Source organism: Podarcis gaigeae, assembly GCF_964106915.1.
Source record: "Podarcis gaigeae genome assembly, chromosome: 7".
In the NCBI taxonomy this organism is placed as follows: Eukaryota; Metazoa; Chordata; class Lepidosauria; order Squamata; family Lacertidae; genus Podarcis; species Podarcis gaigeae.
This window is the reverse complement of record NC_139683.1, coordinates 84,397,655-84,413,025: the sequence shown is the minus strand read 5'-3', so window position 1 is coordinate 84,413,025 and position 15,371 is coordinate 84,397,655. Positions and strand designations below refer to the sequence as shown.

At 44.0% G+C, this 15,371-nt stretch overlaps 1 protein-coding gene and 1 long non-coding RNA gene across 7 annotated transcripts in view; one reads left to right on the top strand and one right to left on the bottom strand.

Annotated features, from left to right (window-relative positions):
* The window catches only part of AKAP11 (A-kinase anchoring protein 11), a 42,080-nt gene extending 34,844 nt beyond the window's left edge, over positions 1-7,236 (bottom strand). For 4 of the 6 annotated variants that reach the window (XM_083748358.1, XM_083748361.1, XM_083748362.1 and 1 more), the window contains exons 1-3: positions 7,082-7,221; positions 1,517-1,614; positions 1,124-1,234 (exon numbers count right to left, since the gene is read on the bottom strand). In XM_083748358.1, the coding sequence (XP_083604484.1) occupies positions 1,124-1,234; positions 1,517-1,576 (171 nt within the window). In that variant the 5' untranslated portion in view covers positions 1,577-1,614; positions 7,082-7,221. Of the gene's footprint in view, positions 1-1,123; positions 1,235-1,516; positions 1,615-2,184; positions 2,256-7,081 lie in introns of all 6 variants that reach the window. The other 2 variants (XM_083748359.1, XM_083748360.1) reach the window with 2 other exon arrangements.
* The window catches only part of LOC310848919, a 222,257-nt gene that overhangs the window by 206,239 nt on the left and 647 nt on the right, over positions 1-15,371 (top strand). The window lies entirely within an intron of this gene.

Sequence of the window (15,371 nt, the reverse complement as noted above, 5' to 3'; positions counted from 1 at the left end):
CCAAGTATGTAAGGTCTACTAAATTCCTCCATGTGGTCCACCAAGAATATAAGATCTACAAAATGCTATGCTAAGCTGCATCAACAGAAGTATAGTGTCCTGATAAAGGGAATTAATGGTACCACTCTATTCTGCCTTGGTCAGACCACACCTGGAGTCCTGTGTCCAGTTCTGGGCACCACAATTTAAGAAGGGTATTGACAAGCTGGAACATGTGCAGAGTAGGCCAACCAAAATGATCAAGGGTCTGGAAACCAAGCATTATAAGGAGTAGTTGAGGGGGTTGGGTATGTTTAGCCTGGAAAAGAGGAGACTGAGTGGAGATATGATAGGCATCTTCAAATAGCAATGGGTTATTACATGGACGATGGAGCAATCTTTTCTCCTGCTCCAGAGAGTAGGATACAAACCAATAGAATCAAGTTACAAGAAAGAAGACTCTGAATAAGTATTAGGGAGAACTTTCTGACAGTAAGAGACATCTGACGGTGGAATGGATTATCTCATATGGTGGTACTGTCCTTCATTTGAGATTTTTAAGCAGAGATTAGTTGCACATCTCTACAATTCTACAGTGGTGCCCCACAAGACGAATGCCTCGCAAGACGGAAAACTCGCTAGACGAAAGAGTTTTCCGTTTCGGAGGTGCTTCGCAAAATGAATTTCCTATAGGTTTGCTTCGCAAGACGAAAATGTCTTGTGAGTTCCTGCAGGTTTTTTTCCCTCCCCCCCCCTTTTTCTAAGCCGCTTATCCGCTAAGCCGCTAAAAGCCGCTAATAGCGCTAATCCGCTAAGCCGTCAATGGGCTTGCTTTGCAAGACGAAAAAAACCGCTAGACGAAGAGACTCGCGGAACGGATTCTTTTCGTCTTGCAAGGCACCACTGTATATGGATACCATTTTGAATCAAGATAGCAGACCACACCTTTCAAAACTACACTGATTTTTTGCTTCTTAGAATTCCCAAGCAACATCAGTTACAAGGTTGCTAGTTAATTATACAAAACATAGCACAAGCCTCCACTGCTAGTAGTATACTCAAGCAGCACTCATTTATGATGTCTTTATAATGAGCATAAAATCAATATTTACTAGCATGGATGTAAGTGAAAACAAAACAAGACCTCATTGAAATTGTCTTTCTCCGCCTTCAACTCTTCTGCTGATACTGTGCATAATTCTTTTTCACTTTGCAACAATGCCTTCATGGGAGGCATTGAACATTCACCAAAGCTCTGGAAAAAGAAAACAGGAAATGAAAACATACCATATATTTTTCTAACCTTTTAAGATTCAGGTTTTACGCCAGGTAACTAGATGTGTACATACACTCAATTCAGTCTAAAGGTAAAGGTAAAGGTACTCCTGACTGTTAGGTCTATTGCAGACGAATGGATATTTGAAAAGCCAAGAATGTAACATATTTGGAAATATTATGTCAAACCTTTATCATGGCTACAAGACAGTACAAGATAGATTTATTCAACAATAGGATAGCCAAAAGAACAAGACTTCACCTTTCTCACTGGTACCCTTGACATCCTATGACTGCTTCGGATCCTGATATGGCCATCCATTGCTTACTTTTTGTTTCTAATGATGAATCCAACAACTTCTAAAAAAAATAAAAAAGGAGATAGCAATAGGATAACTTGACAAAATCAACTGTTGTTTACATTTTTTAATAATCATTTTGCTAAAAACAATGAAGGGTGTGAATTAAATAGCAGAAAACTAAATGAATATAAATGGCATACTAGCCAGACAGCTTTACCATTAGCAAATAGTCAGGCTTATTTGACTAGGGATCTGATCCTCACTATGGGAGAGACTCACTACAGGAGAGTTTCTGGTGTTGCAGATAACACAGGAACACATCTCTCAGATCATATACTTTTTTTGTACCAGATGCAGAGAATCCCTTGTTTTAATTTGCAATAGCTGAAAGCTGTTTTTAGAAAACTCAGGAGACAGAGTCCATATTACTCAAAGAAACTCAGAGAGAATATGCTTGGAGAAACTAACAGCTTAGCAAGAAAATACTTAAAAGGGTACAATTTGTTAGCAGCAACAACTCAAACCCTCATTTTTGTCTAGGAGAGGAAAGCTCCCCATTTCAAATGCAGTAAGAAAAAAAGTGTAACTCTGAAAAATCTGGGTTTCTAAGGTAACCTAAATACTGTACCTTTAGAACATGGAAACACCTCCACTTGCAACTGGAGATTTTACCAGGTTTTATTCCTCCCAATGCATTGGCTATGAGTAATAAAATTGCAATAATTCAGTGCCAAACAAAATAATATCTGACCAGTCTAGCACTGCCATTCCCCAGCTGGTTGTGTTTACTTCCTGACTGAATATGAGTAACATGAATAGTATAACTGCAAGCCAAAAAAATGTGTTCCCCTGCCAGATGCCAGAAACTTGAACCAAATCAAAATTTGGGGTGGGATTTGGAGTTGGCTTATGGAGGACAAAACAAATAAGCTTTTTTTGTATTGTTAATGCCTTCTATAAACACATTTATTCATAATGCAACTGTAATTATTAAACTATAAAAGGCGCTAGATAGCACTTAAATTTTAGATGCATGAACAGAGCTTCAATGCACTAACTAATCTGATTATAATACTTTGATGAAGAAGTAAATAAACAACTGGTATAGTGTGGTAGCTAAGAATCACAAAGTTCCTAGTTTGAATATTGCTACTGCTATGAAATTCCTAGTCTGTATGGTCAGGCTGAAACACGAATGACCTTCGCCAGTGGCCAGCAAAGAGAGTGAGGGGGAACCTGGGTCTTCAACCTTAGCAACTGCATGGCAACCAGAACAGAACACTTACATGAGTTTGTGTGTAAACGGGTTTTTGCTTACGAGGGGGCGGGGGGTGGGGAGCTAAGAAGCAGGTGGTCAATGCCAGCAATTTGGACTTTCACTACTTAAGCATGCAGAAATTTGGTGCCTATACAAAAGGAAGATGTTCCCATGCATGTGCGGAGAACAATATTGAGACAATTCAAACCTGAATCTTGGCAGGGAAGAACTGCCAAGCCATTTGGATTTCTGACTGAGGCAGTGCCTCATCAGCCCATGTGTATATAAACACAGCTGACTCTCAATGTCATTTCAGAGAACCAATCCACAAAAAGAATCACGATTTTTGAGGGTACTGCACAGCATAGGTTTTGAAAGGGAGCACTTGAGGGCGGCACTTCATTCTCCCATCTTACTATATTTTTTTTCAAGGCTCCCTGGCCAAGATCCTATTTGTATTTTCCCCCTCCTTAGCGCGTGGATTGGGGTTAGTTAACTAAATAGCGTAATTCCTTCACTCTAAACTCTATCCCCCTTTTCCAGGACTTCTTCTTCACAAGGAACCTTTGGACCTTCATTTTTAGGCTGGTTATTTGTCCTCATATTCCTTTGCAATGGAAGACCACAGGTTGTGTTCTGTTCATCTGCTATCCTTTCATTCATTTTAGCAAAGAAAGATTCCTGAATCATGTTACTCAGGCCTGATCCACTTGGCACACAAGCACTAGCCAGTTCCATCCCCAGACTGAATGGTGACAATATACCTGACTGAAAATGGTGAGCAATGGCTATTTAGCAAAATACCTGACAGAGGAGAAGAGGTACCAGGAATAAATGAGCAGTTTGCAACTGCTGTGCACCTGTCAGGTAAATTACCACCTTTTGTAAGGCCAATTTTTAAAATTAAGAGTTTTCTGATTACACAGAAGTCTGCAAAGAATGCTTAATTTTCAAAACAGGTTAGATGGCTCTGGTCGGGTTAGAAACTGCACTCTGTCACCTTGAAATCTCCTCCCCATCCCCTGCATTTCAAATGAGTGTGGGAGGCTGTTGTTACCTGGCAATGAGAAAAACGTACTCTGTCCAGTTCCTTCTAGTCTTTTTATTACTTTTAGTCATTTTATTACTTCATGTCTACTGGGACAGAGGTCTTGGACTAAGAGAGTTTCCAAGGGTGCAACCAGGCCCAACAGGCAGTTAAATATAACTTAAATTGCATACATACATACATATTCACTAGCAATAGCTGGCTCAGTAAGTTATAACCTTACTAATATTTTCATGGTCACCAGAAAACTAAGTGAAGTAGGAGCAATTATGTATTTTCAACAAATAGGCACCAACATTTATTGGCAAACCCTACTTGTTCTTTTGTGTTCTATATATTGATGGTGAATTTTGATATAGACAACCCCCAATTTACGTGGGGTTTGTGTGCCAGGTCATTGTGCGCGATGGCAGAGGATGCATAAGCCCATAATGCCCCCCCCCCCCGCGTTCCACCAACTTCTGCATGCATGCACAGTTGTGCACATATCGAATGTGCATGAATTGGTCATTGCCTGTACAGGGTAAGAACAACCATAGTTGCTGAGATTTTATATTCTACAAGTATTTCAATATACAGAAACCCCATTCCTCTTTACATCTAGTCACCTAGGCACCTCAGTTTTTAAAGGCATAAGGTACACAACAGGCTGAAAGAGCTGACGCTAAGCTGACTGACTCTATACAGTACTCTTGTCAACCCAGTTTAGCTCAATTTATAATAGCTTCATCATATGGTTTGAATTCAATCATTTTTCTTGTTTTACTACCATAACATTATACAGTTCTTAAAAGTATTATATAGCAAAAATCTAAGCAGAGTGTGGCTTGTAGAAGTTGTCCTTAGGCACTGAGCTAGCACCTGGCATGGTGGAGCAAATACCAGGGTCCACTGAAAAAAAGTTTTGTATTTTTTAATGGCCTGGTGCTGTAGATACACATGCTGGACCAGGGAGGCACAATTATTTTCCTTGTTGCCATAGCCTCAGGGCCTCACCGAAGACATGCACAGTCCGAGATTGTGGGGAAAATTGTCCATTTTCTTCCCCCCCCCCTTATTTGCCCCAAAGATGCCATGGGGCACCTTCAGGGAGAAACTGCAACTTTCGAGGAGGGGGGGGTTGCTAAAAAGGGATGTGGGGAAACAAAGGTCCTCCTCTTGTCCTATGATCTCAGTCCAGATGAGACGTCTTTATGCAGGTGGTAGGGAGAAGGGGCACATTTATGTTTTCTGCTACCAACTTACTAGGTGGCTTCAGACAAGCCATTATCTCCCACTCTTTTAATATATGGATGGCTATGGCTATCCAAGATGCACATGGACTTCTACTGGGTGGCAAAGAGACGCGGGTGGTCTAAACCACTGAGCCTCTTGGGCTTGCCAATCAGAAGGTTGGCAGTTCGATTCCGCACAATGGAGTGAGCTCCTGTTGCTCTGTCCCAGCTCCTACCAACCTAGAAGTTCGAAAGCACACCAGTGCAAGTAGGTAAATAGGTACCGCTGCGGTGGGAATGCAAATGACGTTTCCATGCGCTCTGGCACTTGTCATGGTGTCCTGTTGCACCTGTCGCACCATGGTGTCCTGTTTAGTCATGCTGGCCACTGACCTGGAAATCTGTCTGTGGACAAACGCCAGCTCCCTCAGCCTGAAAAGCGAGATGAGTTCCGCACCTGTCGTCTTTGACTGGACTTAACCATCCAGGACTCCTTTATCTTTTACCTTTAACTACTGGGTGGTAAGCAGAGCTTACTTCTGGGTTTTGGGGGTCGCGCATGCGCAGAAGCGCTAAATCGCAGATGTGCCGCTGTGGGTTGCGAACGTGCATCCCGCACAGATCATGTTCGCAACCCGAGCATCCACTGTATTAACATTGAATTTATATACCACCCTATACCCAGAGGTCTCAGGGTGGTGCACAGAACAAAATTATTAGCCACTGAGTCCGTTCTGAGGCCTTGTTACTTGCACAGGAGGCACTGAACGACTCTGGAGCAGGTTACCTAAAAGGCTGACTTCCAATGCAATGCCCAGTAAGGGCACCAACGGACCCCTGTGAGTTGCGTCCTGGCCTGAGGATGACCGGCTTGCACAGCAGAGGCAGGCTAGGGTGGCAAGATGCCCATGCTGTACTGGAACAGGAGAAGCCCCATCTTTACTGCCTTCCTGCTGGGTCGGACAAAGGCCTCGACTTGACCTCTTGGCCACTCTCCTGTTCGAACGGCTATGCAATCCCAAAGTGGATCGTTTTGCTGTGTACGTTCCCGTTGTGTTTTAATTGTGGTGTATCTTTAATTACTCTATTTTAATAATGTTATGAGATTGTGTGTGTGTGTGTGTATACAGTGGTAATTCAGGTTACAGATGCTTCAGGTTACAGACTCCGCTAACCCAGAAATAGTACCTCGGGTTAAGAACTTTGCTTCAGGATGAGAACAGAAATCGTGCTCTGGTGGTGTGGCAGGCCCCATTAGCTAAAGTGGTGCTTCAGGTTACGAACAGTTTCAGGTTAAGAACGGACCTGCAGAACGAATTAAGTACTTAACCCAAGGCACCACTGTATAGATATATATGTGTGTGTTTATATCTATAATTATTTATAATAATAAATAACATCTATTATAAATAATAATGATTGCCCCAAGTGGATAAGACATAATATTCATTACAATTCTAGTGATTATTTATTAAATATACAATACTTACATATATATCCACACACACACATACCCCATTTATATATATATATATATAAATAACAGTTTTGTAAAGTGCTCCGAAGCCACCTGAGCACTGAGCTAATTCATTGCTCCTACTAGGAATAAGAAAAGCAGCGGGCAAAGCGGGGGCGGGGGCGCGCTCGGAAGGGCCTTGCGACCCCCCCCCCGTGACCTAGAGACCCCCCTCCCCCCGGTGCAGCTGCGAGGAGCATCCTCATCATCATGGGTGTCGTGGTCGCTGTTCCCCTTCCTGCCCCCCCGGCCGGAATGAAGGAAAGGGGGGAGGGGTCCGGAGTGACGTCACGAGAGGCAGGAAAGAGCGGGGGGGGAGGAAGGCCGAGAGCCGGGCGGGGGGAGGGGGCGCCGGGCCGTTGCTCTGAGGGGGAGGGCGGGGGGCGCGCGCAGCCCTTTCCCCCCCCTTCCCGGAGTCACCTGTCCCTTTTCAAGGGGGTCTCGACGCCCCCTCGCCCGGCTCAATTCCGCCCGCCCCGCCCTCCTCACCTGAGGCGTTTCCTTCCTTCCCCCCACAACTCGCGGACCATCGCCTTCGCCGCCGCCTCCTCCTTCTCCGCCTCCTCCTTCTCGCGAGAACACACACAGGGACCGCGTTCGCCGCCGCCGCCGCTAACGTTCGCCCCCCCACACCCCGCTGCCACACACCCCGCATGCGCAGTAGCAGCAAACGAAGCCGCCGCGTGACGCTCGTGCCCCCCCCCCCGTCTGCCCGCCCCGGCCTGCTCTTACGTAAGCCGCCTGGAGTCCCTGTCAGGGGAAAAGGCGGGCTATAAATAAATGTAAAATTACTACTGCTTGTGCTTGTGGTTCTTTCCCCCCACCCCCACAGTATACAGTGGTACCTCAGGTTAAGAACTTAATTCGTTCTGGAGGTCCGTTCTTAACCTGAAACTGTTCTTAACCTGAAGCACCACTTCAGTTAATGGGAGCCGCCTGCTGCTGCTGCTGCGCCGCCAGAGCACGATTTCTGTTCTCACCCTGAAGCAAAGTTCTTAACCTGAAGCACTATTTCTGGCTTATCGGAGTCTGTAACCTGAAGCATCTGTAACCTGAAGCACCTGTAACCCGAGGTACCACTGTACTAGAATATACAGTGGTACCTCAGGTTACATACAGCTTCAGCTTACAGACTCCGCTAACCCAGAAATAGTGCTTCAGGTTAAGAACTTTGCTTCAAGATGAGAACAGAAATTGTGCTCCGGCGGTGCAGCAGCAGCAACAGCAGGAGGCCCCATTAGCTAAAGTGGTGCTTCAGGTTAAGAACAGTTTCAGGTTAAGAACGGACCTCCAGAACGAATTAAGTACTTAACCCAAGGTACCACTGTACTAGACTATACAAGCTGGCTCCTGAATAGCAGGGGGTTAGACTAGATAACCCCTGGGAGACTCTTTCCCACCCCATAGCAAAGTGGTTCTGAGCCCGGCCCTGCATTAGTTGGTCAAAAAAAAGAATTATAGTCCTCCAATATATCCAAAGTCTTTGTAACATTATTCACAGTCTGCCAAAGAGTTCAAGTGTTTACAGTGTTCTTTTAAAGACAATCCATTTTCTATTGAAGTTTTGATCCTTCTGATTTCTGATTTTCCCAGTCAATCTAGCCATCTCTAAGGTGCACTGAAGGGTTTGCAATACACCCAACTCTCTCTGGTCAACAACCTGCATAAAAAGCAATGGATTCTATTTTAGGGTTGATTCTCTCCAGTTTCAACCCAATGTGCAATTAAGGTCTAATATTCCTGAACAACACGTCAGGGTTGTTGTAAGCCAATCCAAAGTCTGACCCGTAGCATTTAGTATGAATTGCCTGCAGGCCCGTCTGAGGCATTCGCTACCTGGAATATGAATTTTGGAATCTGCCTTCTGCAACACTTGTGTGGTGCTTTGGGGTGGCTAAGGGGTTGGGCAATTTCTAAAACCTTTAAAAGTTTTTACACAACTTTGTTCTGGGTCCTCACTCGGTGGAGGGGGGGAACGACTGTGGCAACAGAAAAATAAACATTTGCTTGCTTTCCTTCTATTGGTTCCTGCCTCCATTCATTTCTCTCTGACCAATAATGGGCTCAAGGAACACTGAATCCCTTCATGGAGAGATGAGCTGTGAATGCCAACCCTAAATTTTTCATCAACAGTATGGGGGTCTTGGATTGAAGAAACAGTCTGCTGTCATACTAGGCTGGACTTCCACCTCTGCATTTTTGCACTAGATCTTCCCATGGTCTTCACCATGTTGTTGTGGGTTACCAAGTATTCCCCTAACATGACATTTCAGCATGAAACTGTTCTTTGTGAGCACACCTGAAGAAAGGGAAGAGGCTGGATGTGCTGTTAACTCCTGTTGGTGTTTTAGTCAGGTTCTGCTCTTCTCCCCACCCCAAGATATTTTGAATAGTTATAGTTTGAGACGCAGCTCATGTTATGTCTTCTATGGTATGTGTTGCAGATGAGTCGAAATTAACTGTACAAATGTGTAAGATCAAACTAACCTCGCATGCAATAAACTTTTACAGTGGTACCTCGCGTTACATACGCTTCAGGTATTTTAATAATGTTATGCGATTGTGATTGTGTGTGTAGGTGTGTGTTTATATATTTATATATATATATATATATATACACATACACACACACAGTGGTACTTCAGGTTACATATGCTTCAGGTTACAGACTCCGCTAACCCAGAAATAGTATCTCGGATTAAGAACTTTGCTTCAGGATGAGAACAGAAATCGTGCTCTGGTGGCGCAGCGGCAGCGGGAGGCCCCATTAGCTAAAGCGGTGCTTCAGGTTAAGAACAGTTTCAGGTTAAGAACGGACCTCCGGAACAAATTAAGTACTTAACCTGAGGTACCCCTGTATTAGTGTTATGTCCCAGACATGCTTGCTGTTGGGTTTAGTGCAAATCAGAAATTAAAGCAAAAGGCGGGAATGAGGAACTGTGATGCCTCTATTGTGCAGTGAGAACGTATTCGAACCAGTATCTTCTCTCTTCTCTTCTGCAGAACGATAGTCAGAAGGCGACAAGCTGATTGAACGGTGTTGTTTTAAAAACAGGACAAATGGGAAATTTGTTTGGGTGAAATAGGCCCAGCTGGGATGATCATCAGCCCCCAATAAAGGTGCCCTCAAATGAACAGCATGAGAAGCAGACTGTTATGTACTGAAGTTCTCACCCTGGGCCAGCAGAGGGATACTGTAGATATCGGTAGCTTTCACTCAGGTCCACATATGCAAATAAGGGATTGAAAGTGACGTTCAGTGATTGGATAGTTACAGAAAGTAGTTACTGTTGCGTTCTAGTGGAGCTCTATATAAGCAGGCTGGCTGAACCCTTCAGTTCAGTTCTGTTCTGGCCTGTGAATAAACAAGAGTTGTTTGAAGAATCGCTGTGTCGTCTGATATGTTCACCCACAACTTAACACAGACCAGGTGACAACTACATGATGTTTGCGTGTTCACACAAGCACTGAAAACTTAAATCTAAATTTAGGGAGATACTGTGTAACGCCACCTAACAGAGCCAAAGTACAGGTGTGTCCTGCAGCAAATTCAAGAGCAGCTGCTACCGCAAGTGAGTTCTTAGGTGAGAAGAGGCAGCCAGCAGTCTCTGGAGTGGAAAAGATGGAAGAATTTGGACGTATTCACCACCACAAGGTGGAGGGAGCATTTCATTTTAGAGAAATTGCCCACTGGAACTGCAAGTCACTGGGTGCTATGCATCTATGCATCTTTATTTCTTATGAGGAACATCAGGGGAGGAGTGTTTTCAGCTACCTCGCCCCCTGCACTTGGAAGGCTCCTATGAAGCTGCTGAAGGAGAAGAACTGTAAGCCCCATCATAGGAGCGGCGTTTCTATGACCATGAGGCAACGGTCAGGCTCCCTTTGTTAAGTTGTGGGCAAACTTATCAGACGACACAGCGATTCTTCCAAAGCAGCTCTTTATTTGTAAGCTGGAACAGAACTGAACTGAGGAGCTCAGTCAGCCTGCTTATATAGAGCTCCACTAGAATGCAACAGTAACCATTTTCTGTAACTAGCCAATCACTGAATGTCACTTTCAATCCTTCATTTGCATAACTATCTACAGTATCCCCCTGCTGGCCCAGGGTGAGAACTTCAGTACATAACACCCTTGTTATTTTTGTTATTGCATGCTGGGTGTTGTTTATATAATCTTGCTATATTTATAGTACTGAAAGGGGTTTTTTGTATGTTACTATATTTGCTATTGTGTTGTTTTGCTATGTTATTAGGAAATTCCTTTTCACTGTTTGTTTGTGAAATGTTACTGTTTTCTTTGTCTTAAGCCCCTTTGAGCATGTTTTTTGTGTGTGCGGAAAAGCGGCACACAAATAAAAGGAATGAGGAGCCAGGCATTCATCCAATGTTCGGAGACAACCACCCTCCATCTTTTGTTGTGCAATGGACAAAGGAATCCTAGAGCAACAGACACAATATGCAGAGCGTTAGATGTTCTTGTCCAGGGCAATCCCAAACTTGTCTATTCAGAAGTCAGTCTGCTCATTAAACCCATTTCTCACTAAAAAAAAAATTCAAATAAATTATTGAGATTGTATGTATTGGTTTATTTCAGAAGGAAGATCCATCGAGTGCCCTTTAAGGGAGGCATATCTCATAAATGTACAATAAAATCAACCATTGCATCCAGCAGCATACAAAAATACACATCTCCATGACTTCCATACAATAATAAATAGGCAATCATGCATCCAGTAATAAAAAGGCACAAAAAACTGGTCACTTAGAAGTCATAAAATTACTATTAACAGAACCACCCAAATATTCTGAATACAGAAATGTAACAATATATCCCAAAGGTGCAAAACACATAAAACATCTTTCAAATAGCATATGCAATAAATATCTCAACCGTTGTATATATTAAAAATAAACCTGTGTCATTGTAAACAGTATGTAAACAGACAAAAACTCACTGTTTCTTAAAAACAAATACAAGTAAATAAAGCCCAAACTTACAACATTCTCTGCTCAACAGATTTCATGGGCAAGTTTGCTGACACACTGAAAAATCGGAGTCTTTTTACAGCATACGAAGACGACAGCCAGTGGCGTAGTGTGGGGGGTGCACTGGGCGCAACATTTGGGGGTTAGGGTTAGGGGGCGCAAATCCACGGGTTAGGGGGCGCAAATCCACGGGTTAGGGGGCTCAAATTACTTGCCTTGCCCCAGGTGCTGACAACCCACGCTACGCCACTGACGACAGCTAGGCTCACCTGCAGAGCATCTCAGTGCCCATGGCCTGGCCCAGGGCTCAGGGAATGGCTAAACTCTCAGTGGGCAAGGCACACAACCCATGCACTAAGGTTGGCGCTCTCAGTGGGAGGAGGCTATCCCTGCTGCAAGAAGGCTGCACCACACCATAGGTAAAGATCTGAACTACGAAAGAGTCATCAATATCAATAACCCTCTAAGCAGAGGTTGGATGTCCATCAGTCATGGATGCTTTAGCTGAGATTCCTGCATTCATAGAATCATAGAGTTGGAAGAGACCACAAGGGCCATCGAGTCCAACCCCCTGCCAAACATTGCATTGCAGGGGGCTGGACCTGATGATGCTCAGGATCCCTTCCACCTCTACGAAAATAAAACTCGGCTTTGTGGTAACTGCTGTTTAACATAAGAAAACCATTAATCACTTGCATAGCACTTGTCATTTAGATATCCTCAGACTATGTTTTGCAAATAAGCTGCTAGGCAGGATTCCCATTCTCCAAATGGGAAAACGTAGGCACAGAAAGGTTAAATTGTTCACAATTGCACATTAGGGGAATAAGCTGTCCCTTGAATGGATGCGGTGCCCAGGTTGTAAAATGGCCTCCCCAAGAGAAAATGTCAGCGCTAGACCTGGGCTGGCTCCACTGGGCCCCTCCACATCAGATGACAACTCCCATCATTCCCAACCACTGGCTAGGCTGAGGGGCAGATGAACACTGGAGTCCATCTGCTGGAGATTAACTACCCCTGCGCTAGACAAAAACATTTCCGCCCCACCCAGGAATTAAAACATTTAAATTTGAGCAAATCTCAATCTGTTTCAATCTCCTGTTGCTTTTATGATTGTCTTGTGTTTGTTTGTATTGATCTGATGTCACATGCCATCCTGATCTAACAAGAGGAAAGGCAGTATGCGCAAGTTTTAATAAACGAAAATAAATGTTCTTCCAGTTCGACACGAGTTGGCTTCACATAGCTACTTTCTGTTCTCACATACGCTGGCATTTAGAAAAGTAAGAGAGTTATCAAACGCCTTGGACAAGAAACGGAATCCAGGCACCCTGAAAGACGAAAGATAAGAAATATGCACCGGCTTCATAGTTCTTGTTAACTCAATATTCCTGGCTTAGCTATAATGCAGAACAGCAGGAGGAAAGAGGGAAATGGCACACAAGACCCAGTACAGCTTCCTATTAAAGCCAGTGGGAATTTTCAGACAATTGTCAATACAAAAAAATATGTAAATTAGACACTTTGGCAATAGTGCTGTTATCTGATTATTATGGATAGCTTCATATGGTTTTGAAAAACACAAAATTCTAAGATCTGGCTAACTAGCTGAAACTTTGGGTTTGTTTGTTTGTTTGTTTGTTTGTTTGTTTGTATAAAAGAAGTACATGTTGCTGAAGGAAAAAATGTTTGCATGCAATACTTTGCAAAATTGCCATTAACCAGCAGGTCTGGCTCGTTAGTACTTTTCAACATTTGGTCACATAAGGAAAATATGCACATTTAACTGGGAACAAAGTCACCTTAGAGGCTCTAAATGTCTGACCTTGTCAGTGATTGACACACCCTGAAATTCACAGACATTGGCAGAAGCAACGTCATTTAAGATACAAAACCAGTTCTTTTTTGGGGGGGGGGGGAATGCAGGGGAGAACACAGAAAGGAAATGGTATGTTTTACTTGCAGGTACAGTCATACCTTGGGTTGCGAATGCTGCGGGTTGTGCATTTGCGGGTTGCGGACCGTGCCGAACCCGGAAGTAGCAGAACGGGTTACATCCGGGTTTCGGCACTCGCGCATGCTCAGAACCACCAAATTGCGTCACGTGCATGCGCAGACGCAGTTCTGCGGGTTGCGAACGTGCCTCCCGCAAGGATCACGTTTGCAACCCAAGGTATGACTGTACTATACTTTCTTACTATTTCTTGGGTTTAAAATTCCTTGGGTTACAGTGGACAAAACACTTGTGCTGTGAAGAACGTACAGTCTACCCTAAAGAAGGGCTGGTAACCTCGTTTCATTTGAGGGTTGGATGAAAAGCGGCTAACCTACCGATTCCAACCAAAACATATAAAAAATAAGGTTGAGAAAGAGAGAAGCATGGAAGTATATTTTGAAGAAATGCAAAATTTGAAAACTGAACTCAGCTCTTCTAATTGTTTTGGTTTTAAACCACAGAATTGAAATAAGCTCCCAGAAGGTTAAGTGTAATGGTTTGCCTAATACTCCTCCTTACTCCTGCCTCCCCCACCGCCCCCCAAAAGTAGGCAGAGTATCTCCTCTTCTTCCTGCTGAGTCTTACACACACATTCAACCTTCTACTGTAGAAATATCTCTGCTTTTGGTGGGAAGCAGATTCCTTTGGGAGCGGCAAAATGAATGGGATCCCTGCGGAAAACAGCTTTAAAAACCTCAACAGCACACAATTCAAACAGCACAGAATTCAACTGGGTTCAAGCTGCAACTGCAAAGGAACAACTAAGAAGCCTTGGAGTTAATAATTATAACAACGATGGATAATAATAATAAGCAAGCTGTTGGCTGTTCTTTCGCAGCCACAGCTTTAACTTCCCCAGCATCTCCTGCAGGCCAGAGGCTCCCCACTATTTTATAGTGAAATGATAGTTGCACACTGGGAAAAGCCGAAGTCTTTTAAATAGAATTGAAGCCTGTAGGAATCTCTCATGGAAACAGTCAAACACATTCTCCCCTTGAGCTATGTTAAGTTATAAGTATTCAAAATATTAACAGCCTGATCCTATGCTGTGACCAGCTCCACTGAAAATAAAGGGTTGAGGCTGCAACCCCACACACAGGATTGGGCACACCTAAGATTTTGTAAACCCAGTCCACCCATTTCCTACCATTTACCTTGACACAAAAAGCAACTATGATAAAAGCTATTCATCTTGTACGTTTATATCTCTGGAACTGGATTAATATTTCCCACATATGTGGAATCACACACACAGGGACATATGGCTATGGTTACTTATTGACGTTTACTTATTTATGCACAGGAATGAGTAAACTTTTTCAGACTGGTTGAGGGTTGTGTAATCCCAGTGGGAAGCTGTGGGGGACCCAATCCAAGGTAGCAAGGACCCCTCCCACCATTCTACAACCTTCACAGACATGCGCAGAGACCTATTTCACTTGGAAACAGAGGATGTACTTAATCCTTAGTAGCTCCACTCAAATCTCACCATTTTCTCCAAGGATGTTTTGTATCAAAATAGGTTAAAAAACAAAACAAAACTGTCAGGGAACTGCCATCGGAGCCAGAGGCGGAGGCAAGGCTCCCAAGCGATGCTGGAGAAGGGCCCAGCAGGAAGAGAGGCAGCTCATCGGCTGGGGAAGGAAATCAGCGTAACACCAGGGATAAAGGGGGGCAGATGGGGGAATCAGCGAGGGGGCTCCAGGACTCCTCGCAGGAGACCAGTGGGGAGAGCACAGGTCCTCCGCTGCCCACACCCACCCTGCGCAGAAGACTTCCGCGCAGGGAGAGTAG